The 23,457-nt window shown below is 71.0% G+C and overlaps 2 protein-coding genes across 3 annotated transcripts; one reads left to right on the forward strand and one right to left on the reverse strand.

Annotated features, from left to right (window-relative positions):
• Window positions 1-350: 350 nt before the first annotated feature.
• On the reverse strand, window positions 351-5,361 carry RDH8 (retinol dehydrogenase 8). 2 transcript variants are annotated; one of them, XM_066986441.1, is made up of 6 exons: window positions 2,258-2,813; window positions 1,610-1,771; window positions 1,341-1,520; window positions 1,174-1,267; window positions 903-1,086; window positions 351-818 (listed from the first exon to the last, which is right to left on the reverse strand). In XM_066986441.1, exons 1-6 carry the CDS (start codon window positions 2,361-2,363, stop codon window positions 594-596), a joined length of 951 nt encoding a protein of 316 aa, XP_066842542.1. In that variant the 5' UTR covers window positions 2,364-2,813; the 3' UTR covers window positions 351-593. The 2 variants fall into 2 exon arrangements, with proteins under 2 accessions (XP_066842542.1, XP_066842543.1); XM_066986442.1 differs by lacking the exon at window positions 2,258-2,813 and adding an exon at window positions 5,303-5,361 and having other exon boundaries at window positions 353-818.
• COL5A3 (collagen type V alpha 3 chain) lies at window positions 3,996-22,923 on the forward strand. Its single transcript, XM_066986443.1, is given in 69 exon segments — window positions 3,996-4,156; window positions 5,660-5,827; window positions 5,935-6,148; window positions 6,225-6,387; window positions 6,847-6,969; window positions 7,078-7,224; window positions 8,013-8,126; window positions 8,208-8,369; window positions 8,524-8,571; window positions 8,687-8,728; window positions 8,805-8,867; window positions 9,062-9,136; window positions 9,215-9,298; window positions 9,376-9,432; window positions 9,577-9,630; window positions 9,709-9,762; window positions 9,909-9,962; window positions 10,046-10,099; window positions 10,173-10,226; window positions 10,312-10,356; window positions 10,553-10,606; window positions 10,716-10,760; window positions 10,922-10,975; window positions 11,058-11,102; window positions 11,187-11,240; window positions 11,352-11,396; window positions 11,487-11,540; window positions 11,636-11,680; window positions 11,908-11,961; window positions 12,143-12,250; window positions 12,346-12,399; window positions 12,475-12,528; window positions 12,697-12,741; window positions 14,257-14,310; window positions 14,403-14,447; window positions 14,629-14,682; window positions 14,775-14,828; window positions 14,910-14,963; window positions 15,090-15,197; window positions 15,325-15,414; window positions 15,506-15,571; window positions 15,733-15,790; window positions 15,793-15,839; window positions 15,917-16,024; window positions 16,411-16,464; window positions 16,621-16,674; window positions 16,835-16,942; window positions 17,043-17,096; window positions 17,214-17,267; window positions 17,358-17,384; window positions 17,386-17,412; window positions 17,531-17,584; window positions 17,753-17,860; window positions 18,003-18,056; window positions 18,244-18,297; window positions 18,434-18,487; window positions 18,600-18,653; window positions 18,758-18,865; window positions 19,937-19,990; window positions 20,070-20,123; window positions 20,226-20,333; window positions 20,446-20,499; window positions 20,749-20,784; window positions 20,908-20,961; window positions 21,084-21,327; window positions 21,432-21,544; window positions 21,687-21,755; window positions 21,866-22,102; window positions 22,231-22,923. Coding segments are annotated over 69 exon segments (5,325 nt in total). The 5' UTR covers window positions 3,996-4,089; the 3' UTR covers window positions 22,378-22,923.
• Window positions 22,924-23,457: the final 534 nt, after the last annotated feature.

The following is a 23,457-nucleotide window of genomic DNA, read 5'->3' on the forward strand; positions in this document are numbered from 1 at the left end:
CCCTCGAGCCCCCTCAGGCCTCCCCCTGGCACTACCCCAAACACCCAACACCCCCAGAGCCCCCTCAGGGCTATCCAACCCCCCCCCCCCCCGCCCCATTCCCCCTCAGGGCTCCGCAACACCCCTAAAAGCCCCCAAAGCCCCCCCCCCAAAAAAACAGAGACCCCCCCAGGGTCCTCCTAGGGCTCCCTGAACCTCCTAAAGCCCCTCAGAGCTGCCCCCAAAACACCCTAAAACCCACATAAATGCCCCAATGCACCCCAATACCTCCAGGTCCCCCCCCCCAAGCCCCCTCTAACCCTTCGAGCCCCCCCCAAATCTCCCCCCACCAGTCCCCAAGCCCCTTCCCCAGCTCCTCGCTGCCCCCCGAGCCTCCCCGACCTCCTCCCCACACCTCAGAGGGCCCAGCCCCGCAGGACCCCCATCCCTCTGCCGTCCATTTGTCCCGCTGCCCGCAGCCGAGGTGCTCAGGGCAGCGCCCCCACCACGTCCCCAACCCCATCCCCACAAAGGGGGGGGTTCCGCCGTTGGACCGAGACCCTCCCTTCCCTCCCCCCCCCCCCAGCCCTTCCCCAGCAAGACGCCGCCCGCGCTCAGAGCGGGGCGATCCTGCGACGGAAGCAGCCGCAGGTGAGGCACCGCAGCGCCGCCATGCTGAGGTGGAAGAGGGTCCCGTAGTGGAAGAGGAGGCGGTGGTAGGTGCGCACCGACAGGTCCCCCGAGGGGTCGGCGTACTTGAGGGCCACCAGCGGCGTGTAGAGGCTGTTGGTCTGCGTGCGGAACGCCGGGCGCTGCGCCCCGACGACGCTCACGATGGCCTGCGGACGGAGCCTCGAAACGGCGTCTCGAAGGCACGGCCCCGTGTCGTGTCCCCCCCCCACCTCGTTATCCCCGCCTCGCACCTCGGCCACGGCCGCCGGGCTCTGCCCCAGCGTGGTGAAGATCTCGTGCGAGGCCGGCAGGTAGACGTCCTTGAAGTAGCGCACCGTGGCCTCGTCGGCGCCGGGGAACTCGGATCGCGACACCTCCTCCATCAGCTTCAGCTCGAAGTCCGTGTTGACGGGGCCCGGCTCCACCATGGAGACGCTGCGGGGCCGTGGGGAGCTCAGGGGGAGGGCCATGCTGGGTCCCCCCCGATCCCCCCCCGCCCCCCGCACGTCCCCTCGTGCTCACAAGACGTTGAACTGCAGCAGCTGCACGGCCAAGCTCTCGCAAAACCCCTCCACGGCGAACTTGGAGGCGGCGTAGACGTCGTTGAAGACGATCCCTGAGCGAAGAGAGGGGCTGGGGTGGGCGAAGCCCCCCCCCCCCCCCAAAAACCACCCTTTTCGAGGCCTCACCCTGCAGCCCCATGACGCTGCTGACCACCACGATGTGGCCGCTCCGGCGCCGCTTCATGTCGGGCAGGACGGCCTTGATCATCCTCACCGCCCCGAAGAAGTTGGTCTCGAAGACGCGCTTCATCTCCTCCACGCTGATGCTCTCCACGGGGCCCACGCGCCCCACGCCGGCGTTGTTCACTGCGGCGTCACGGGGAGGGGGGGGGGGGGGGGTCTCAGAGTCCCCCCCGGCCCCGCTTCCCCGTGCCCCCCGGCCCCGCCGCGCTCACCCAGCACGTCCACCCGTCCCCCGGGGATGCTGCTCAGGCACTCGGCCACCGAGCTGTCGCTGCAGACGTCGAGGCGCTGGATGCTCAGCGTCTTGCCCAGCGCCGGCCCCGCCGCCTCCTCCAGCTTCTCCTTCTTCCCCAGGTCCCGCATGGTGGCGATGACTGCGGGGAGCCCCGTTACGGGGCCGAGGGTTGGAGAGCGAAACCCGGGCGGCCTTTCTCCCTAAGCTGCTTTGGTAACGCGGCCTTTAATCCTCCCCCGGGGACTAATCCCCGCCGTGGGGGTCGGCGATGGGGCGCACGAGGCGAGGGGGACGCGGCAAGCGGGCGGCACGGGGCTGAGGACAGGGTGCGGGGAACCGCGCGTGGGTCCGCTCGGGTGCTGCGAACACCGGCCCCAAGCGCGGTGTGCGCTGCAGGTGCTGTCCCCGTCCCCATCCCCGTGTCCTCGCGTCCCCAGGCACGTGGGGGGGGACACCTCGGCGAAGGGGGCTGCGCGCCGGGGCGTTAAATTTTTGGGGGGGGGCTACGGAGAGGAAGAAACCCCAAGGGTGCCCTGCTGGGGGTGAGCGCAGCTGGGAGGGACCCCAAACCCTTCACCCTCCCGACCCCAAAGGATTTCCAGGGCCGAGGGTCCCCCCTCCTCACCCTGGAAGCGGCGCTGGGGGTCCTGCGCCAGCCTCACGGCCACGGCCAGGCCGATGCCGGAGGAGCAGCCGGTGACGAGGACGGTGCGGGGCGCGGGGCCGGCCATGGCTGCGCTGGCCTCGAGTCCAAAGGCTCTTATGAGATCAGGACCCGGCGTCACGCGGCGGCGGGATCAGCCGCCCCGAGCCCATAGCGGGGTCCCACCACCCGCAGCCCCCGTCCCCTGCCCAGCAGCCCCCCGAAAAACCCCCAAACGGGGCACGCCTCGCTGCGGCCCTACAGCGAGGCGCCCACGCTGCGCCCCGCGGCGCTGGTGGGGGGAAACCCCGCAGCCCCCCACCCCCGAGCGGTTTAGGGGCGCTGCGACAAGGTGCCCGCGGGGTTGGGGGCTCGGCTGCGGGGACGGGGGGCGTCCGGGGGGGGCCCCGTTACTGCAGAGACGGCGGTAAATATTTGCCAGGAAATGGGAAAACGGGTCAGCGGGGCCGAGGCGCCGTGACTCAGGCGATGAGGCAATGGGGTGGCTGCGGCCAGCCGGGCCCCGGGGGCCAGCACGGGCGAGCGGCAGCTGCGGTGTGGGGCTGGGCGCCCCCAAATCCCCCCCCCCCCTTTAACTCCCCCCCCGGGCTTTGTCATGGGGCTGGGAGCACCGTGGGGGGGGCTGTGCACCCCAAAACCTGCCGGTTTTGCTGTGGGGCTGGCGGTGGGGTTTTGGGGCTGGGTGTTCCCAATCCTGTTGTCCTCGCTGGGGGGATGGAAGCGGGTGGGGGTCTTGCACCCCTAAACCTGGCCGTTTTTGGGGGGGGGGGGGGCGTGCACCCCCAAAGCTGGCTGTGGGGGGTGTCTTGCACCCCCGAACCTGCCCTTTTGTGGGGTTTTTTTTGAACCCCTAAACCTCCCCGTGCGGTCAGAAGTAGGATGGGGGGCTCTGCACCCCCAAACCTGGCAGGGAGGAAGGGGGTGCACCCCTAAACCTGCCTGCGTGGGGGGGTCTTGCACCCTCAAATCTGCCCCTGGGGGGGGGAGTCCTGCACCCCCAAATCTGCCCGGGAGGGGACAGTGCACCCCCAAACCTCCTCATGTGGGGTTTTGCGTGCCCCCAAACCTGCCCCTGGGGCTGGGAGTGGGGTGGGGGCCGTGCTCCTCTAAACCTGCCTGTGGGGGGGCGTCTTGCACCCCCAAATCTTCCCCGGGGGGGGGTCCTGCACCCCCAAACCTACCCATGAGGGGCAGTCCTGCACCCCGAAAGCTCATACAGGGTTTTGTGTGCCCCCAAACCTGCCCCTGGGGCTGGGAATGGGGTGGGGGCCGTGCTCCTGTAAACCTGCCTGTGGGGGGGGGTCCTGCGCCCCCAAATCTGCTCCGGGGGGGGGTCCTGCACCCCAAAACCTACCCATGGGGGGCAATTCTGCGCCCCCAAACCTCCTCATGTGGGGTTTTGCGTGCCCCCAAACCTGCCCCTGGGGCTGGGAGCGGGGTGGGGGCCGTGCTCCTCTAAACCTGCCTGTGGGGGGGGGCGTCTTGCACCCCCGAAATCTTGCCCCCTGGGAATGGGGGGGGGGGGGCCTGTCCTGCGCCCCCAAACCTCCTCATGTGGGGTTTTGCGTGCCCCAAACCCTCCCGTGGCATCTCGCACCCCCCAGCCCCGTTTTTGGGGCCGTGCTCCCGGACCGGGAGGGGGGGGGGGGGGGTTAAATTAACCGGGGGGGGGCTCCGCCCGGGGGCCGGGCCGGGCTGGAGGCGGGGGCGCGGGGCGGGCCGGGGCTCCCCCCGCCCCGCTGGGCTCGGCACGGCGGCGGCAGGGCCGAGCTGGGAGCTCCGGGACCGGGGGCATGGAGCCCCCCCCGCGCCCCGCCGCCCTCCTCGCCCTCCTCGCCCTGCTGCCCGCGGCCACCGCAGGTACCGCACGGCGCGGGGGGGGGGGGGGGGGGGCACGACGTGGGAAACCCGGGGGGGGGGAGGTTTTTTTTTTGGGGGGGGGGGTTCCCCACGCCCACGCGTGTCCCCTGCTCCGCGCCCCCCCCCCCTTCCCGTGGTCACGCGTGGGGGACCCCCCCGTTGGGGTTTTGGGGGGGGGGGTCCCGGTGCCTTCAGCACCACGGACAGGGGTGGGGAGGGGGGGGGGAGTGTCCCCCGGGGGGGGGGCAAGCACCCGTTTTTGGGGGGCGCCCGCCGGGAGGTGGCTGCGGGGGTCCCCCTGGGCTGGGCGAGGGAGCGGTGAGTGCGGGGGGGGTCACCGCGTGGGGGTCGTGCCCCCAGGGTTAAGGGTGCCCCCCCCCCCCCCCCCAATTATGGGGTGCCCCCCACCCTGGTTAAGGGTCCCCCCCCTGCAGCCCAAGGGACCTGGTGTCCCCAGAGACACCCGTGTCCCCTCCACGGTGCGTGGTTTGGGACACGAAGCCGGGTCACTCGGGGGGCTGTTGGGGCGGGGGGGGGGGGGGCATTTTGGGGAGCCCCCCCCCCCAGGGTGTGAATAACGGGGATTGACCTTCGGCTTTCCCACACCCGCGCCCCAAAACACCCAGGCCAGGCATCCGCGGGGCCGGGCCGGTACGGCCGCTGCGGGGCCACCCACGACTGCTGTGCCGGGAAAGGGGGGGTGGTGGTGGTGGTGTTTTGGGGGGGGGGGGTCCCGGCCTGGTGGTGGTGGTGGGGGGGGGGGTCCCGGCACGCCACGAACCCTCCCCGGGGAGCACGGGCAGGAAACCGGACCCATGTGCCGGGGTCAGGAGGGCCTGAGATTCGGCACGGCTGCGGCGGGGTCAGCCCGTTCCCAGCCCCGGCCGTGTCCCCGCTGTCACTTAGGGTGCCCCAGATGGGCTGGGGGGGGGGGGGGGGCACAGCGTGGGGAGCCCCAGGAGGAATTATCCCCCCCCCCCACCCCCCACACCGTTCCTGCACCCGATTCCCCTTCCCCAGCTTGCCCGGACAGGCTTCTCCGTGCATCTGCCGCCCGGGGCGGGGGGCCCGGTGCTGTCTGATGTGGATGCGTTCACCCCCCCACCCCAAATCCCACGTGCCCCCCCCCCCAACACAAACACACACCTGGCCGTGCCGGGATTAACCCTCAGCACGCCCGGCTCCTGCTTCCTCCCCTCATCGCCCAGCCAAGCGGGGCGCTCACGGGGTGGGGGGGTGGTGGAGAGGAAAAGGGGGGGGGGGGGGGGTCTCCCGCCCCTTGGGGTGCTCCCGTGCCGCGGGGGCGGAGGAATGCGCCGGAGGAATCTGGCGGCCGCGGACCGGACCTTGGGCCCACACAGCTGCCTGGCACCGGCCCCGCTTTGGCAGGACGCAGGCAGGGGGATGGGGACGCGGCGGAGGTCCCCGGCTAAAGGCACCGATGTCGGGGGGGGGAGGGGGGGGGTCCCGAAAACCCTCGGGGGTTCTCTTCTCGCCCCGCAGCCGTGCCCGTGGATGTGCTGCAGACGCTGGGCATGAAGGACGGCCGGGAAGGCGTCGCCGTCACCGCCGGGATCTGCACGCGGCGCCCTGGCACCGAGGACCCCGACTTCGCCTTCCGCGTGGACAACCGCACGCAGCTCAGCGCGCCCACCAGGCAGCTCTTCCCCGGTACGACCCTTTTTTTTGGGGGGGGTTGGGGGGGGCGCTCCGGGGGCAGCGAGCATCCCTAGGGCGCCCCCCACACCCCCCCTCCCCCGGTTCCTCCCCTGCTGCAGATTCCTCCTTCCCCGAGGATTTCTCCATCCTGGCCACGGTGCGTGCCCGGCGCGGCGGCCAAGCCTTCCTGCTCTCCGTCTACGACGAGCGCGGCGTGCAGCAGCTGGGGGTGGAGGTCGGGCGCTCGCCCGTTTTCCTCTACGAGGACCAGGACGGGCACCCGGCCCCCGAACGCTACCCGGTTTTCCGCAAGGTGAACCTGGCCGACGGCAGGTGAGCGTCAGAGCCGCGGGGGGGGGGTGCCGGATCCTGCCCCTTTCCTCCCCAACCCAACCTCGTCTCCCCGCAGGTGGCACCGCGTGGCGCTGGCCGTGGAGGGCACCAACGTGTCCCTGCTGGTGGACTGCCAGCTCCTCGCCACGCTGCCGCTGGAGCGAGGACCCCGGCCCGTCGTCAGCACCGAGGGGGTGACGCTTTTCGGGGCGCGCCTGCTGGATGAGGAGGTGTTCGAGGTGAGGTCCCCCCCCCCCCCCCCCCCAAAAAAAAATCCCTGTGCCGTCATCCCAGCTGTCACGGCAGCGGGGTGCAGGAAAACGGGGGGAACCCGCGAGCTGCGGTCGCTTCTGCTGGGGGCTGCTCGCTGTCCCCGTTCCCCTCCTTGCATTCCTGCCTGCTGCAAATGTCAGGGGCCACGGGCAAAGAGGACGCTTTGAGGCAGCGAGGCGACTGGAGCTGGTGTCCCCCCCCCGCTTATTTTTCCCCCCTGGGGAGCAGACAAGGGTGCCTTTGTCTGCTCGCCCCCCCTTGTGCCTGCAGCCGGGGCCAAGGGGGTGTCCGTGCTGGCTGTCCCGAGCTGTCCAGGGACAGGGCACGCATCCGGGGCGTCCTGGGAGGGGGAATTAAAAAAATAACAAAAAAAAACCAACCCTCCCCCCTACCTTCCACCCCCTTCACCCTCTCCTTCGCCGCAGGGCGACATCCAGCAGCTGCTGATCGTGCCGGACCCCGCGGCCGCCCACTCCTACTGCCAGCTCTACATGCCGGCCTGCGACCAGCCCCTGCTCTACCCGCTCCTGGCCCCCTTCCCGGAGGAGGTAGGCACCCGACCAGGGACGGCGAAAGGTCGGGGGGGGACCCTCGGGAGCTCCCCTCCTGCCGATGCCCCCCGACGCCCAAGTTTTTCTCTGCGCTGCCCCTTGCAGAGCGACCCGGAGCCCAGCGCCGCCCCGCGTAGGAAGGGCAAGAAGGGCAAGGGGAAAGGCAAGCGCAAGGGGAAAGGCAAGAAGAGGAGGAACAAGGAGCTGCAGGAGCAGCACGAGGCCTCCGAGCCCTCTGCCGTGGCCAACCAGGTAGCGAGGGTGACCAACCCGGGGGAGCAGCCGAGCCCCGAATCTGGTTTAAATATGGAGCGGTGTGCGGGGCCCGAGGGACCCGGATGCGTCTCCGAGCCGGCAGTGCCTCGGCACGGTGCTCGCGCCGTGCAGCACGCAGCCCCTTGCATCCAGAGCAGCTTCCCCGCCTCGTCTTTGTGCAATTTGGGGCAAAACGGGCCGGCTCCGGCAGCGCTGGCCCCGGCGGAGCCAGACCTTTGGGTCTGTTGGACGTGATGTCCGTGCCGGCTCCTCCCCGCGCCTGCAAGGACGCCGGTCCCGATCGCACCTGGGGCTGAGCCGTCCCCACGGCTCCTGGCCTCGTCCCAGGACCCGCTGGGGGTCCCCTGGGGGCAGCCCCCTCTTCGCCTTCGTCCTCCCTTGGCTCTGGAAGTGGGTCAGGGCTGCAGCTGGAGGCCGTACGCTGGCCAAGGGCCGTGGTCCCTCCTGCCGATGACTCAGCCTTGGCGGGGAGGGAGAGCCCCGGCGAGGGGTGGCCGTGCTCCAGGTGCTGCTCCGAGCCAGGGGCTGCGCGGCCCCGACGTGCGGGGGAACGGCAGCCCCGGCTGCCCAGCCCTGCCTCGCCTTCCCCTGGGTGCCGCCGCGTCCTCCCCAACGGCTCCGGCGTCCAAAAGCTGGGCTGCGGCGGGGTGGGGACACCCCGAAATCGCGGCGTCGCTGCGGGACCCCGTGAGGGTCGCGGGCCAGCGCCTCCCTCTGCTGTAGCGCTGGGATCCTCACCCCGCGCCCTTTCTGCATCGCCCAAGGCCAGCGCGCCCACGCCGACGCCGCCGTCTCTGGAGGACGGCTCCCCGCCGCCGGTCACCTCCAGCCTGGCCACCACCGTGAGCGTCGCCCTGAACCGCACCGACCCCTTCGAGGTACCGCCGAGGCTGGGAGCAGCAGCGGGCAGGGGGATCCCCAATGTCTGTGCATCCCCAGCGTCTCCCCCTGTCCCTCAGGACGCTGGCGAGGAGCTCGTGCTGGAATCCGGGGAGGACGGAGCCGCTGGGGCTGCCAGCGCGGAGCTGCCAGGCTACGAGGACTACTACGACGGGGACCCTGCGAGCCCGGAGCGGTTCGGCCCGGCCGAGCGGGAGGAGACGGTGATCCGGGCTCCCCAGGTAACGCTGGGGACGAGGACCGGGACCCCCTCCAGCCACGGCCGGACGAGCTGGGGCCACGGTATGGGGTCCGGGGGCCGTGCAGGCGGTTCGGAGCTCTGCCCCGAGCTCGCGGCCGCGTCCCCTCACCGCGGCGCCGCGCTGCGTCCCGCAGGAGCCCAGCCTGAAGGGGGACAAGGGCGAGCCGGCCGTCGTTGAGCCGGTGAGTGGGGTACGGCCGCTCGGGGACGCGTGGCGCCCTGCTGCAAGCCACCCGTGGCTGGTGGCTCGCAGGACAGGGCGCAGGGACGCGCCGCGCTCACTCCCTTCTCTTTTAGGATCGGCGATTTGAGGGGCCGCCGGGACCCCCGGGCCCTGCGGTAAGGAGCAGGGGGTGCTGCAGCGGGGAGGGCTTGCAGAGGCCCAAGCATTAACACGCCTCCGTGTCCTCTGCAGGGGGAAACGGGACCCCTGGGACCACCGGGGCTCCCAGGGCTGCCCGGGGACCCCGGAGAGCAGGTATGGAGCAGACAGGGGGAGGGAGAGCTGCCCCGCACCGCGGCCGGCTGTGGAGCCGCAGGCGTCTCGGCGGCCGTGCCGCTGCATGCCGGGGCGCGCGGGGCGCTGGAGCTGCAGGCCCTGACCTGACAGCCCGGCTTCTGCTGGCGTGATGGTGATGAGCACCCCCCCCGCTTCCCCCCCCGCCCCGACAGGGCCCCGCGGGACGGCCGGGGCTGCCAGGAGCCGACGGGATCCGCGGCCCAGCCGGGACCATGATCATGCTGCCGGTAGGTGCTGGGGCGGCGCGGGGACGTGGGGCTGGGGGCAGGTGGCTCCCCCCTGCCCTCACTCCGCTCCTCTCCCAGTTCCAGTTTGGCGGAGACTCCCTCAAGGGCCCCACCGTCTCCTTCCAAGAAGCCCAAGCCCAGGCGATCCTGCAGCAGGCGAAGGTGAGGACCCCCGCGCCCACCCCAGCGGCTCAGCCTCCCCGCTCCCGCCTCACCCCTCTCCTCTTTTCTCCCCCCAGCTTGCCATGAAGGGCCCCCCCGGCCCCATGGGGCTCACCGGCCGTCCGGGTCCGCTGGTGAGTGCTGCTGGCGTGGGGGCTGCTGCGGGCCCCCCCCCCCCCCCCGGGGTGCCCACCCCACCAAGACACCTTGCACCGGGGGTTTTTGGGCACCTCAGCAGACCCTCATGGCAGGGGCTCCACGCTCTCCTGTTTCTCTAGGGTCTGCCCGGATACCCGGGCCTGAAAGGGGACGCAGGGGACATGGGGCCGCGGGTGAGTCGCGTGAGGTTTGGGTCCAGGGGTCGTTGGAAGCCTCCCTCTGCTCTGACACCTCTGCCTCTTCTCCGTCAGGGTCCCCGGGGACTGCAGGGACCACCGGGACCACCGGGGAAGCTGGGCAGACGGGTAAGCGCTGTGGGTTTTGATTTCAGCCCCCCCCCAAAACGTCTTGCCCTGCTGTCACGCGCAGCCAAAGGTGCCACCGACTGCCCCTCGCCCCAGGGGGCACGGAGCCTTTCGCCCCTTCCTTACCCCCTCGCCTCCTCATGCAGGGTCGCGCTGGAGCAGATGGTGCCAGGGGTCTCCCGGGGGACACCGGACCCAAGGTGCTCGGGGTGCCAGGACGCCCGCGTCCCCTTTGCTGAGGGGGACGGGGACGTGGGCTCATCCTGCCCCTTGCGCCCCGCAGGGTGACCGGGGCTTCGATGGCTTGCCGGGGCTGCCGGGGGAGAAGGGCCACAGGGTAAGCGCCGCTGCGCCGCGTCCCCTCCTGCCACTGCCCGTCCCGTTGTCCCCTCACCTCCTCTGTCCCGTAGGGTGACGTGGGGAAGCCGGGACCAGCGGGCAACCCCGGGGAGAAAGGCGCCAGGGTGAGGAGCGTGGGGAGAGCTGGGGAAGGATCAGGCCCCCGGTGGCGTGGGCAGGACGCGCTCAGCTCCTCTCTGTCCCTTCCAGGGCTCGGATGGCTTGCCGGGACCGCGGGGGCAACCGGGGGAACCCGTGAGTATCCGTGGGGGGCCTGGCCTCGGTTCTCCCCCAGCCCCAGGAGCTGGGGGGGGGCACAAAGAGCCAGGACACCCACGCTTGAGGGGCTTCGGCCCGTGGGATTCCTCCCCGCAGCTTTTTGGAGGGGAGATTTGGGCTCCTGGCGCAAATATAGGGCCCCCTGCTATAACACCTCTGTCCTTGGCCCTAGGGCATGCGAGGGCTCATCGGCTCCCGCGGCTCCCCCGGCCCCCCGGGACCACCGGTAAGGGGCAGTGTCCGTCTGTCCGTCTGTCCCTACCTTGTGCCGGGGGGCTTCTTCTGCGGCGTCGCCTTTGGGTGCAGCGCCCTGAGGCTCCCTCCTTCCCCTGCAGGGTGCCAGCGGCATCGACGGCGCGCCGGGACCCAAGGGCAACGTGGTGGGTGTCAGCGGGGGGAGAGGGGGGGCCCACTGGGAGCCCCCACCCCGAATTAAGCGGCGAGAGGCTGCGATGCCCCAAGGGAGGGGAGGCACGGGAGGGTGCCTGCAGGTTTTGGGCAGTGCTGATGGATTTCCTCTGTGCCCCCCCCCCCCCCCAAGGGAATCCAAGGGGAGCCTGGCCCCCCGGGACAGCAAGGAAACCCCGGTCCGCAGGTACGTGGCTGTGATGGGGGGGCAGTGAGGTGTCCCCGCAGGGCTGGGGGTCCCTTCTCAGCACCCCACTGTTCTCTCGCAGGGTCTGCCCGGCCCCCAGGGCCCCGTCGGGCTGCCAGGGGACAAGGTGAGTCTGGAGCCAGCGCGGGCGAGGTGGGGGGGCCCCAGCTGAGGTCCCACCGCGTCCCCCACACGTCCTCCTCTCGCCCAGGGCCCGCCGGGGAAGCCAGGAATCCAAGGGGTGGCTGGGGCCGACGGGCCCCCGGTGAGTACCGGCGAGGGGCTTTGGGGTCGCGCTGGTCCCCAGCACCGCGGGGACAACGGGGACGGCGTCACCTCCCCCGGCTTGGGGCTCATTTTTGGGGCGTCCCCGCAGGGTCACCCTGGCCGAGAAGGGCCGGCCGGAGAGAAGGGCCTCCAGGTAAGGGGACCGTCCCCAACCCCGTGTCCCAGGCACGGCCGTGGGGTCTCCTCTGTTTTTTTTTTTTGCTGATGCTCCGTCTGTCCCCAGGGTCCTGTGGGTGCCCCAGGTCCCGTCGGCTATCCAGGACCCCGTGGGGTGAAGGTAAGCCCACATCCCCCTCCACCACGCGCTGCGTGGGGGCCAGGGGGTGTCCCCCAGGCTGGGGTCCTCCTTCCGACCCCTTTTTGTCTCTGCAGGGAGCTTTTGGGGTGCGGGGCCTGAAGGGCAGCAAAGGGGAGAAGGTAAGGGGTGCGGTGGCGAGGGGACAGCAGGGGGTGGGGGTCTTTGTCCCGTGGCAGCCCCTGGTTTCGGGGGGCACTCGTCCCTGCCCTGTGATAGCCCTGGGGTTGGGGGGTCAGGGCTGCGGCTGGAGGCAGCCCCTCTGCATTGGGATTTGGGGCTCGGCCCCACACCGCGGCCCCATCCGCAGCCCCAGCCCCCCCCCCCCAAAACGTGCCGCTCCCTTCAGGGTGAAGACGGATTCCCTGGCTTCAAGGGGGACATGGGTCCCAAAGGCGACAGGGTAAGCGGGGTGCTGGGGGGAGAGTGGTTTCTCCTCCTCAGGGCTGCATGGGGAAGCCCCACGGGGCTGCAGGATTTGGGGTCATACGGGGAGGGATGGGGCCAGGGGGAGACAACTCGGGGCGGGGGGGACGACCCGTCCCGCCGGCAGCGTGCTCCCTGCACCTTTGCCTTGCCTTCAGGGCGACCAGGGCTCGCTGGGTCCCCGCGGCGAGGACGGCCCCGAGGGGCTGAAGGGACAGACGGGTCCCATGGGGGAGCCGGGCGCTGCTGGCCCCGCGGGCGAGAAGGTGAGCGCCGTCCCCATGTCCCCACGGCCCGGTCCCCGTGTCCCCACGCCCCCCCTCCCGTAGCCCACGGCTCGGCTCCGCTCTCTCCTTTGCAGGGCAAGCTGGGGGTGCCGGGCCTCCCGGGCTACCCCGGGCGCCAGGGCCCCAAGGTGAGTAAAAGGCGGGTGGCATTTGGGGTGTATCCCCAGGTGCCCCGGGTTGTGACCTGCGCTCTCTGTCCTTAGGGATCCGCCGGCTTCCCGGGTCCCGTGGGGCTGGCAGGAGAGAAAGGCAAGAGGGTGAGTCCCCTACGTCGCGCCAGACCGCCCCGCTGGGACGTTCCCCGTCCCCCGCGTCCTTCTGGGCCACCCCCTCGTGGCCACGCACGCTCTGCCCCCCCCTCCCCGGGAAGCTCGGGGGGCCACCCCGTGCGCTGCCGTCCCCACACACCTCGTCTCTCCCCACAGGGCAAGGCTGGCCAGGCCGGGCAGACGGGACAGCGAGGGCCCCCGGTGAGCGGCCGCAGCCCCGGCCCCGAGCTGGGGGTGATGGGGATCGCCCCGGGTGCTGTCGGGAAGCCCAGTGGGGCCGCTCGACAGGGACCATCACGGGTGCTGTCGGGACAGTGACCATCGTGGGACTGGCTGTATCCCACAGTGACCATCATGGGGCCCGTTGTATCCCACAGTGACCATCGTGGGGTTGGTTATATCCCACAGTGACCGTCGTGGGGACTGGTTGTATCCCATAGTGACCATCGTGGGGTCGGTTGTATCCCACAGTGACCATCATGGGGCCCGTTGTATCCCACAGTGACCATTGTGGGACTGGTTATATCCCATAGTGACCATCGTGGGGCCGGTTGTATCCCACAGTGACCATTGTGGGGATGGTTTTATCCTACAGTGACCATCGTGGGGTCGGTTATATCCCACAGTGACCATTGTGGGGCCGGTTATATCCCACAGTGACCATTGTGGGACTGGTTTTATCCCATAGTGACCATCGTAGGGTTGGTTTTATCCCATAGTGACCATCGTGGGGTTGGTTTTATCCCACAGTGACCATCGTGGGGCCGGTTATATCCCACAGTGACCATCGTGGGGCCGGTTATATCCCACAGTGACCATTGCGGGACTGGTTTTATCCCATAGTGACCATCGTGGGGTTGGTTTTATCCCACAGTGACCATCGTGGGGCCGGTTATATCCCACAGTGACCATTGTGGGACTGGTTTTATCCCATAGTGACCATCGTGGGGTTGGTTTTATCCCACAGTGACCATCGTGGGGCCGCTCGTACCCCACAGGGACCATCACGGGGCCGGTTATATCCCACAGTGACCATTGTGGGGCCGGTTATATCCCACAGTGACCATTGTGGGGCCGGTTATATCCCACAGTGACCATTGTGGGGCCGGTTATATCCCACAGTGACCATTGTGGGGCCGGTTATATCCCACAGTGACCATTGTGGGGCCGGTTATATCCCACAGTGACCATTGTGGGGTTGGTTATATCCCACAGTGACCATCGTGGGGCCACTCATACCCCACAGTGACCATCGTGGGGCCGGTTGTATCCCACAGTGACCATTGTGGGGCCGGTTATATCCCACAGTGACCATCGTGGGGATGGTTTTATCCCACAGTGACCATCACGGGGCTGGTTGTACCCCACAGCCACCACCCCAGGACCGATTGTATCCTACAGCAGCCATCCCCGGGCCAATTATACCCCGTGACGACCATCCCGAGGCCGGTTGTAGCCCACGGCACCCATCCTAGGGCCATCCTTGGGTCCTGCCCTACCCCGCAGCCGCATGCCCTGCGTCCCACCTGCGTCCCATGGCAATTAGGATTGGGGGGGGGGGGCTCTCAATTCCCACAGCAGCCAGCCCCAAACTTCCATCTGCGTCCTACGGGAGCTGCCCTGGGGACAGCCGTGTGCCGTCCCCCTCCCGTCCCCTGTCCCCTGCCCCGCTCCCAGCCCCACGGCTCCTCACGCCGACTCTTTGCCTCCCCGCAGGGCCTGCCGGGGGAGCGAGGGCTGCCCGGCCCCACGGGGAAACCCGGCCCAAAGGTTGGTGGGAGCCTGGTTTCGGGGTCCTCCTCGTCCCCGCTGTCCCCCCCCCCCCCCCAGCCGCCACCCTCAGCCTGCTTCTGTCTCCCCAGGGAGATCCCGGCCACGACGGGGCCCCCGGCGTGGTGGGAGAGAAGGTAAAGACGGGGCGGGCGGTGCACAGCCACGGGGTGCACCCCTGCGAAGGCGCCCCGGGAAGGAACGGGGGGCCGAGCGCGGGGGGGGTGACGGGGCACCAGGCTTGGGGAGGGCACCGCAGAGCCGTGGGGGAAGCTCCAGTGCCGCCGCCGCCGCCGACGTTTTCCCTTCTTCCCACAGGGCCCTCAAGGTCCGCAGGGTCCCCACGGCTTCCCGGGCACCAAAGGGCCCCCTGTAAGTGGGGGGGGGCAGCGTGGGGAGAGGAGCGGGGTTGGCGCTTCCCTTGTCCTCCCCCCACCCCCCCACAACCCCCTGCTCCCGTCTAGGGCCCCGCCGGGAAGGACGGCTTGCCGGGACACCCGGGGCAGCGCGGCGAGCCGGTGAGACCCCCGCACCCCCTGCCCCCGTAGGGGACAGCTGGCCAAACCCAGCGTTAACCCCCTCTCCTTTCTCCTCCGCAGGGATTTCACGGCAAAACCGGCCCCCCCGGCCCCACGGGGGTGGTGGGACCCCAGGTGAGGGGGGGGCAAATCGGCAGAGCTTTGTGCGGGAGCGAGCCCGGAGGGATGGGGAGACCCCCCCCTTCCCCCCCCCCCCAAAAAAAAATTAAAAAAAATGCTCACCCTGCTTTCTGCCCGCAGGGTAAATTGGGCGAAACGGGGCCGGTGGGCGAGAGGGGGCACCCAGGCCCTCCTGGCCCCCCCGGGGAGCAGGGGCTGCCTGGGGCTGCTGGCCGAGAAGGAGCCAAGGTAGGAGCGGGGCCTGGGGGGGTCCGCGCGCCCACCCCCTCTGTGAGCTCCGGGGGGGGCTCGAAGGCTCTCCCCCGGCTCTCTGGGGACAGAGCAAAGCCCTCTGCTCCTCCCGTCCCCCTCGCAGGGAGACCCCGGCCCGGCTGGCGTCGCCGGTAAGAGCGGCCCCCCGGGCGTCCACGGCTTTCCCGGCACGCGGGGGGCACCCGGAGAGACGGTGAGCGGCGCCCCAGGCGCGGGCACAGCCCGATACGGCCCCCCCGGGAGAGGGGAGCGGGCTCCTTCCTAACTCCCCCGCCCTCCCGCAGGGTCCTCCCGGCCTGAAGGGTGGCGAAGGCCCCCCCGGCCCCCCCGGGCCCCACGGTGAGTACAAAGCCTTTGGGGGGGGGGGGGGGTTCGTCACGAGTTTTGGGGCTCCCCTCGTACGCTCTTCGGGGAGCAGTTTTGCTTCGGTGATGAAGAGGAAGGGGTCTCTGAGGAAGAGGAAGGCTGCTGAGCCTTTCTCCCTCCACCCCTGCCTCCCTCTTCTCCCCAGGGTTCCCCCGGCGAGCGAGGCCCCACGGGGGCTGCGGGAGGCATCGGCCTGCCCGGCCGTGGGGGGCACAGGGCCCCCCCGGCCCCCTGGGCGAGAAGGGGTCCCCGGTAGGTGCAGCGGGGTGCGGGGGGCGAGGCGGGAGGTGTGGGGCAGCTCCCTCAGCCCTTCCCCTTCCTCCCCGCAGGGCGAGCGGGGTCCCACGGGTCCGGCCGGGCACGACGGGATCCAGGGCCCCCTGGGGCTGCCGGGGCCCCCCGGTCCCCCCGGCCCCGCTGGAGAGGATGGGGACAAGGTGAGTCGCGGGAGGGGGATGCAGCTCAGCACCTCCAGCAGTGCGTTTTTTTTTTTCCACGTTTTGCTGTTGATATCACGGGGAGGGGGGGGGGGGGCCCTGGGACGAGCGCCGGGGACGCGTCCCGGGCTCTGGGGACCTCCCCGATGGGTTTGTGGCTTCCCGGGAGCGGGGACGTCCCCGGGCGGCAGCAGGCTGGCGGCGCTGGCAGGCTTCCTTGGCACCGCCTCGCAGGTGGTGGCGGGTTTCCCTGGTGCTGGGATTTTCCTTGGCCCTGCTTCCCCGGCCGTGGCAGCTTTCCCTGGCTGCGAGCGCTCCCGGCTCGTGCGGGTGACGGGGAGGTGTTGGGGGGGGACGGGAGTTTGTCACCGTGTCCCTCTGTCCAGGGCGAGATGGGGCTTCCCGGACAGAAGGGCAGCAAAGGCGACAAGGGCGAGGCGGTGAGTGCCGAGGGGCTTCTCTCTGTCCCCTGGAGGGGTCCTGGAGGGGTCCTGGAGGGGCAGAGCAGCTCCAGGAACGGGGCGAGGTGGGAGGAGTGAGGGGAGAAGGGTTTGGGGGCTCCCCCGAACCCCACGTGGGCGCTGCTGTCCCCGCAGGGCCCTCCGGGACCGCCAGGAATCCAGGGACCCATCGGGCACCCCGGCCCTGCGGTGAGTGTCTCTTGGGGACCCTTCCCACCCCGCTTCTTCCCCCGATCCCACAACCGAGCGCTTGCCCGCACCCCCTCCCTGCTCAGCTCCGTCCCCTGCCCTCCTGGATCCCCCCACCGGGGTCCGCGGGGGCCTGACCCCCCGACCTGTCCCTCGGCAGGGAGCGGACGGGGAACCGGGGCGCCGCGGGCAGCAGGGGATGTTTGGGCAGAAAGGAGATGAGGGATCGCGGGGTCACCCCGGCCTGAGCGGCCCCCCCGGACTGCAGGTAAGGAGACCCCCAGCTGGGGGCCTGCTGGGCCAGGGGGGACACCACGGCTTGGGAACAAGGGACACGAGGGACCCCGGGCTAACCCCCGTTCCCACAGGGCATGCCAGGCCCCCCAGGCGAAAAGGGCGAAAACGGAGACGTTGGCCCCATGGTGAGGAACCCCCCCCCCCGGCCTCATCGCTCGGACCGCAGCCCCTTCCGAGTCCCTCCCCACGCACGCCCCCCCAGTTGCTTTTTGGGGTCTGACCCCGCTCTGTGCCCCCCACAGGGACCCCCTGGAGCGCCAGGACCCCGTGGGCCGCAGGGACCCAGCGGTGCCGAGGTGAGTGCAGCCCGAGGGGGGTGGGGGGCTCAGCGAGGGCTGGAACTTGGGCTGCCACCGGTTCCCCCCCCCCCATCCTCTTGCTTTTAGGGTCCCCAGGGAATGCCGGGCGGCGTGGGGACAGCCGGGAGCCGTGGGAGAAAAGGTAAAGCCGTGGCTGGGAGGGCGACGTGGGTCTCGAGGTCTGGGCGGTGGGGTGCGGGGAGCCGCGTGCACCTCCCGGCGCCCAGCAGCGTCCCTCTCCTTGCTTTTCTCTCGGGCAGGGTGAGCCCGGTGAAGCCGGGGACCCCGGAGCCCCTGGGGAGCCTGGCCCACCCGTGAGTATTGCAGAAAGGGGGTGTCCTGGGGAGGGTGCAGGGGGGGACAGGATGCGGCACGGCACGGCGAACGGGGGGGGCAGAAAGCAGGGCCAGAGCGCCCGGCGAAGCTTTCCCTGCCCGAAGCGCCCCGAACCTCGCTCTGACGTGCTCCCCGTCCCTCCGCAGGGCGTGAAAGGAGACGTGGGGGAGAAGGGAGACGCAGGGCCGTCGGGGGCAGCCGGACCCCCCGGCAAGAAGGGCCCCCCGGGAGAGGATGGAGCCAAAGGCAACCTGGTAAGCGGAGGAGCGAGACGCGGGGGACGCGGCCCCGAGCCCTCGCGCACCCCGCAGGCACCGAGCCCCTTCCCTTTCCCGCTCGACCAAGCTCTGGGGCTCTCCCCCAGCCCCACTCTCGTCTCCCCTCCTCTTTTTCCAGGGTCCCATCGGCTTCCCAGGGGATCCCGGCCCCCCCGGAGACCCCGGCCCACCGGTGAGTTTTCACCGGCCACCCCCCCGCGGTGCCCCGGTGTCGCCCCGCTGTCCCCACCCTGGGCTTGGGGGTGCGGGGACACCGCGGTTCTCTCCCCCTGGCTCTGCCTCGAGGCATCCCTGAAACCTCAGGGAGGGGGCTCGGGGGGGGGCAGCAGCGCGAATGCTCCCCCTGCCCTGTGTCGCAGGGTCTGGACGGGGCTGTTGGAGAGAAGGGGGACGGTGGGGACCCCGGCCTGCCGGTGAGTGGGACAGCAGGGGGGGGGGCTTAAACCCCCCTCCCCGGGGGTCTTGCACATCCGTGCTCCCCCCAGTCCCCGCTTTGGGGCCGTTTTCGCCTCTTCCCCTCACCCCGACCTCCCTCCGGCTTTGTTTCAGGGTCCGCCAGGCGCGTCAGGGGAACCGGGGCCCCCAGGCCCCCCCGGGCGGAGGGTGAGTAGGGGAAGAGCAGGAGGACGGGGGGGGGGACAGCGTGGGGCACAGCGGGGCTGCAAGCGGGACCAGCCGCAGCTCCCGGTGTCCCCCCCCCCCCCTCCTTTTCCAGGGACCCGTGGGGCCCGTGGGGCGCGAGGGCCGTCAGGGCGAGAAGGGTGCCAAGGTAGGTGGCCCCCCCCGGCCCCCCCTGGGGGCTCCCCGAACTCACTCCCCTCCAGAAGAGGAGGCTCGAGCCTCAGCTCTCCGTGTCCCCCCCCTTGTCCCCAGGGTCAGCCCGGCACCGAGGGGCCGCCTGGGAAGACGGGACCCGTGGGGGCGCAGGGGCCCCCGGGGCGGCCGGGCTCCGAAGGGTTGCGGGGGATCCCTGGCCCCGCGGTGAGTGCTGGGGACGGGGACAGCGGGGACGGGATATGGGGATGGGGACAGTGGGGACATTGGGGATGAGCTACAGGGACGGGGACAGCGGGGACGGGGACAGCGGGGACGGGGACAGTGGGGACGGGGACAGTGGGGACGGCTACAGTGGGGACGGGGACAGTGGGGATGGGGACAGTGGGGATGGGGACAGTGGGGACATTGGGGATGAGCTACAGGGATGGGGACAGCGGGGATGGGGACAAAGATGGGGACAGCAGGGACAGGGGAATCAGGTAATGGGCTACAGGGATGGGGACAGCGGGGACAGGGACAGCGGGGATGGGCTACAAGGATTGGGACAGTGGGGCTGGGGACAGTGGGGACATTGGGGATAAGCAACAGGGATGGGGACAGTGGGTATGGGGACAGCGGGGACAGGGACAGTGGGAATGGGGACAGTGGGGACAGGGGAATCAGGGATGGGATATGGGGATGGGGACAGTGGGGATGGGGTCAGCAGGGACAGGAGCATTGGGATGGGATACGGGGATGGGGACAATGGGGATAGGGACAGTTGGGGACATCGGGGATGGGCTACAGGGATGGGGACAGCAGGGATGGGGTCAGCGGGGACAGGGGCATCGGGGATGAGACACAGCGATGGGGACAAGGGGGATGGGGACAGTGGGGACAGGGGCATAGGGATGGGATACGGGGATGGGGACAGCAGGGACAGGAGCATTGGGACGGGGACATCATCGGGGAGCGATCAGGAGGCATCAGGAGCAATGGGGATGGGGACAGCGGGGACAGGGACATCGGGGGGTGAGCTACAGCGATGGGGACGGGAGGGATGGGGACGGGAGGGATGGGGACGGGAGGGATGGGGACAGCAGGGATGGGGACAGCAGGGACAGGGGTAGTGGGGACATTCCCATGTGGCCAAACACGTCCCCGAAACCATGGCCTGGAGGCGTCCCCTCGGCCCCCACTGCCGCAGCCGGAGGCGACGGCGGCTCGGAGGGGCGTTTTGGGGTGGGGATGGGGGCTCACCCCCGTGCCCCTCTCCCCGCACCGCGTCTCTTGCAGGGCGAACAAGGCCTCCTGGGGGCACCGGGACAAGCGGGACCACCCGGCCCCCTGGTAAGGCGGGGCGAGGGAGCGCTGCCATCCCCGCCGGGAGCGGCGCGGGCAGCGTTGACGCCGCCTTTGCCTCTTGCAGGGCCCCGTGGGATTGCCCGGCCTCAAGGGAGACCCCGGCCACAAGGGAGATAAGGTGGGACGGGTCGTTTTGGGGGCGGGGGGGGGGTGTTGGGGGGCTCGGCTCCAAGCCCTGCTCCTCGGGAGGCGGCCGCCTCACCATCCCTTTCGTCCCCAGGGCCACGCTGGCTTGATTGGGCTCATCGGACCGCCGGGGGAGATGGGGGAGAAAGGAGACCAGGGGCTCCCGGGCATCCAGGGCCCCCCGGGACCCAAAGGAGACCCCGTGAGTCTTTGGGGTCTCCCCTGAGCTTCAGGGCTGCGCGGCTTGAGGGGGAGACGAGGCGCAGGTAGGGCGCAGTCCCCTCGAGCGCGGGGCTGATGCTGACTCCCCACAGGGTTTGGCTGGCCCCGCCGGCCCCACCGGCCCCCCCGGCCCCCCCGGGCTCTCGGTGAGTATTTGCCTGCGCTGTTGGGGTGCTCCAAGCGTTACTCTGCGCCTCCTCCTGCGCGTCCCGGCCTCTCCTGCCTGCCTTTAACTCCCCTACAGGCCCCGGGGGGGGGCTTTGTCCCCAGGATGGGAAAGGGGCAGGGGGGAGCACGAGCCCCGTAGGGGGGGGTCGGGGGCAGCGCCGTGGGACCGCTGCGTGCCCAGGGCTGCTCCTAGCCCGCGCCGCTCCCCTCTTTTCTCTTCCCTGCAGGGTCCCTTGGGCCAGAAGGGCTCCAAAGGCTCACCGGTGAGTGCTGGGGAGGGATGGGGACGGGGAGGGGGCTCCCATCGTGTGCTCCCATGGGACCCCCCCCCCCCCCGGGTGGGTGGCAGCAGGGAGCGAGTGCCGTGTGGCCGACTCCTTTTGCAGGGCGCTCTGGGTCCCCGAGGTGACACAGGCCCCCCAGGGCCCCCAGGACCACCGGTAAGGGATGCTTTGGGCACGGGGACAACGGGGGGCTCTGCTCCCGAGCTCCCCCCCCCCCCCTTCCTCATCCTGCCCCAAACACCCATCCGCTCTCACCCCTTTTTCTGCGCCCTCCCCAGGGCCGCCCGGCTGAGCTGCTCGAGCCGCTGCCCTCGAGCCGGAGCGGGAGGCACCGGCGGGCAGCCCAGGGGGCTCGGGGCGAGCAGGGCACCCCCCCGGACTACGAGGGGCTGGAGGAGGTGTACGCCTCGCTCAGCTCCCTGCGCACCGAGGTCGAGCGGCTGCGGCGGCCCCTGGGCACCCCCGAGAGCCCCGCGCGCGTCTGCAAGGAGCTGCAGCTCTGCCACCCGCACCTGCAGGACGGTGAGGGCTCGGGGAGCGGGAGGGCGGGGGGGGGGGGGGCCGCCAAAAGCAGGGAGCTGGAGCGGCTCCGTCCGTCCGTCTGTCCTTCCTGCCCCCCTCCCCAGGCGAGTACTGGATTGACCCCAACCAGGGCTGCTCCCGAGACGCCTTCAGGGTTTTCTGCAACTTCACAGCCGGCGGCGAGACCTGCCTCTTCCCCGACAAGAAGTTCGAGGCCGTGAGTTCGGGAGGGGAGGACAGGGGTCCGAAAATGCTCCCCGGCAGCTGGGAGACCAGATGGGGGGGCGTTTTGGGGCTCGCTTTTCCCTGTGCTCTACGAGGCCGGGGGTCTGAGGCTTCGCCTCCTCTGTCGCCCCCAGGTCCGCCTGGCTGCCTGGAACCGGGAGAAGCCGGGGACGTGGTACAGCACCTTCAGGAGGGGCAAGAAGGTAGGAGCCACGGGCACAAGGCTCCTCGAGGGGAGGGCGAATCCCGCGCTCGGCGTCGCCCTGGCCCCTCGTCTCAGCCCCGCGCTGTCCCCCCCCCCCCCCCCCGGCAGTTCTCCTACGTGGACGCGGACGGGAACCCGGTGCCCGTGCCCCAGCTCACCTTCCTGCGCCTCCTGAGCGCCAGCGCCCGCCAGAACTTCACGCTGACGTGCCAGCACGCCGCCGCCTGGTACGACGCCCCCGCCGCCTCCTTCGCCCGCGCCCTGCGCTTCCGCGGGGCCAACGACGAGGAGCTGGGCCACGACCACCCGGCCGCCCCCGTCCGCGCCCTCCGCGACGGCTGCCAGGTGAGGCCCCCCTACCAATTCCCCCACCCGCCCTCCAACCCCCTCCCCGTGTCCCCCAGCACCCCGTTTGCTGGGGTTTTTGGGGTGCGGGGGGGTTCCCAGCCCCTCGACCCGCCCCGTCCCCGCAGGAACGCCGCGGCCAGGAGCGGACGGTGCTGGAGGTGTCCTCGTCCCGCGTTGAGCGGCTGCCGCTGATGGACGTGGCCGTGGCCGACTTCGGAGACGCCAACCAGAAATTCGGCTTCGAGCTGGGCCCCGTCTGCTTCGTGGGCTGAGCGCGGCCCCCGGACACGGGCCGGGGGGGGGGGGGATGTCTCCGTGCCCCCCTTACGCCGCCCCCCCCGCGCCAGGGACAGTGACCCAGGCTCTGCTCTGGCATTCTCAGGACTCGGAGCTGCCGCAGCGCCGTCCCCTCCTGCCCTCGTGGGACCCCCCCCCCCTTATTTATACTGCCGGCTCCTTGAGGCGGGAGGGGGGCAAAGCTGGGGCAGGGCACCCCAGATTGTGGGGAGGGGGGCTCGAGCCCCCTCCCCGTGGTGCTACAACGCTCCCTTAGTGAAGCACTGGACGTGCCCTCGGCACGGCGACACCGAGACCCCCAACCCGCAGGGAGCGGGGGGGCACCGGATCCGCTGCCCCCCTCCCGGTGCCATCGCGCCCTTGCCAAGCCGGGACCCGATTTTACCGTGGTCCCCCGCGGGGGGAGCCCCCTGCCCATTTTTTTTTGGGGGGGGTCTCCCCATTTCGCCGTGGGGCAGAGCTGGGGAAGCTCGGCGCCGGTCCCGGTGCCGTTACTGTACGATAAACCCGACTGTACGGAAGCCGGCAGCCCCCCCAAATCCTTCCCGATTTCCGCGGAAATGGGGTGGGTGGGGAGGGGGGGGGGGGGGCGGATTTACCTCGGGTGGCCCTGGGGTGGACGGGGTGGGAGGTGGGGGGGTCGGGGAAGGCTTTGTCCCCCCCGGGGTGGAGGGGGGGCTCCAGCCTGGCCACGGCGCAGCGCCCACCCGGTGTCCTGGGGTCCCCCCCAGCGCCCATCCGGGGTCCCGGGGTCCCCCCAGCGCCCACCCGGGGTCCCCCCCAGCGCCCACCCGGTGTCCCGGGGTCCCCCCCAGCGCCCATCCGGGGTCCCGGGGTCCCCCCCCAGCGCCCACCCGGGGTCCCGGGGTCCCGGGGTCCCCCCCCAGCGCCCATCCGGGGTCCCGGGGTCCCCCCCAGCGCCCACCCGGTGTCCCGGGGTCCCCCCCAGCGCCCACCCGGTGTCCCGGGGTCCCCCCCCAGCGCCCACCCGGTGTCCCGGGGTCCCCCCCCCAGCGCCCATCCAGGGTCCCGGGGTCCCCCCCCAGCGCCCACCC

This window comes from Anser cygnoides, chromosome 34, assembly GCF_040182565.1.
Source record: "Anser cygnoides isolate HZ-2024a breed goose chromosome 34, Taihu_goose_T2T_genome, whole genome shotgun sequence".
Lineage (NCBI taxonomy): Eukaryota > Metazoa > Chordata > Aves > Anseriformes > Anatidae > Anser > Anser cygnoides.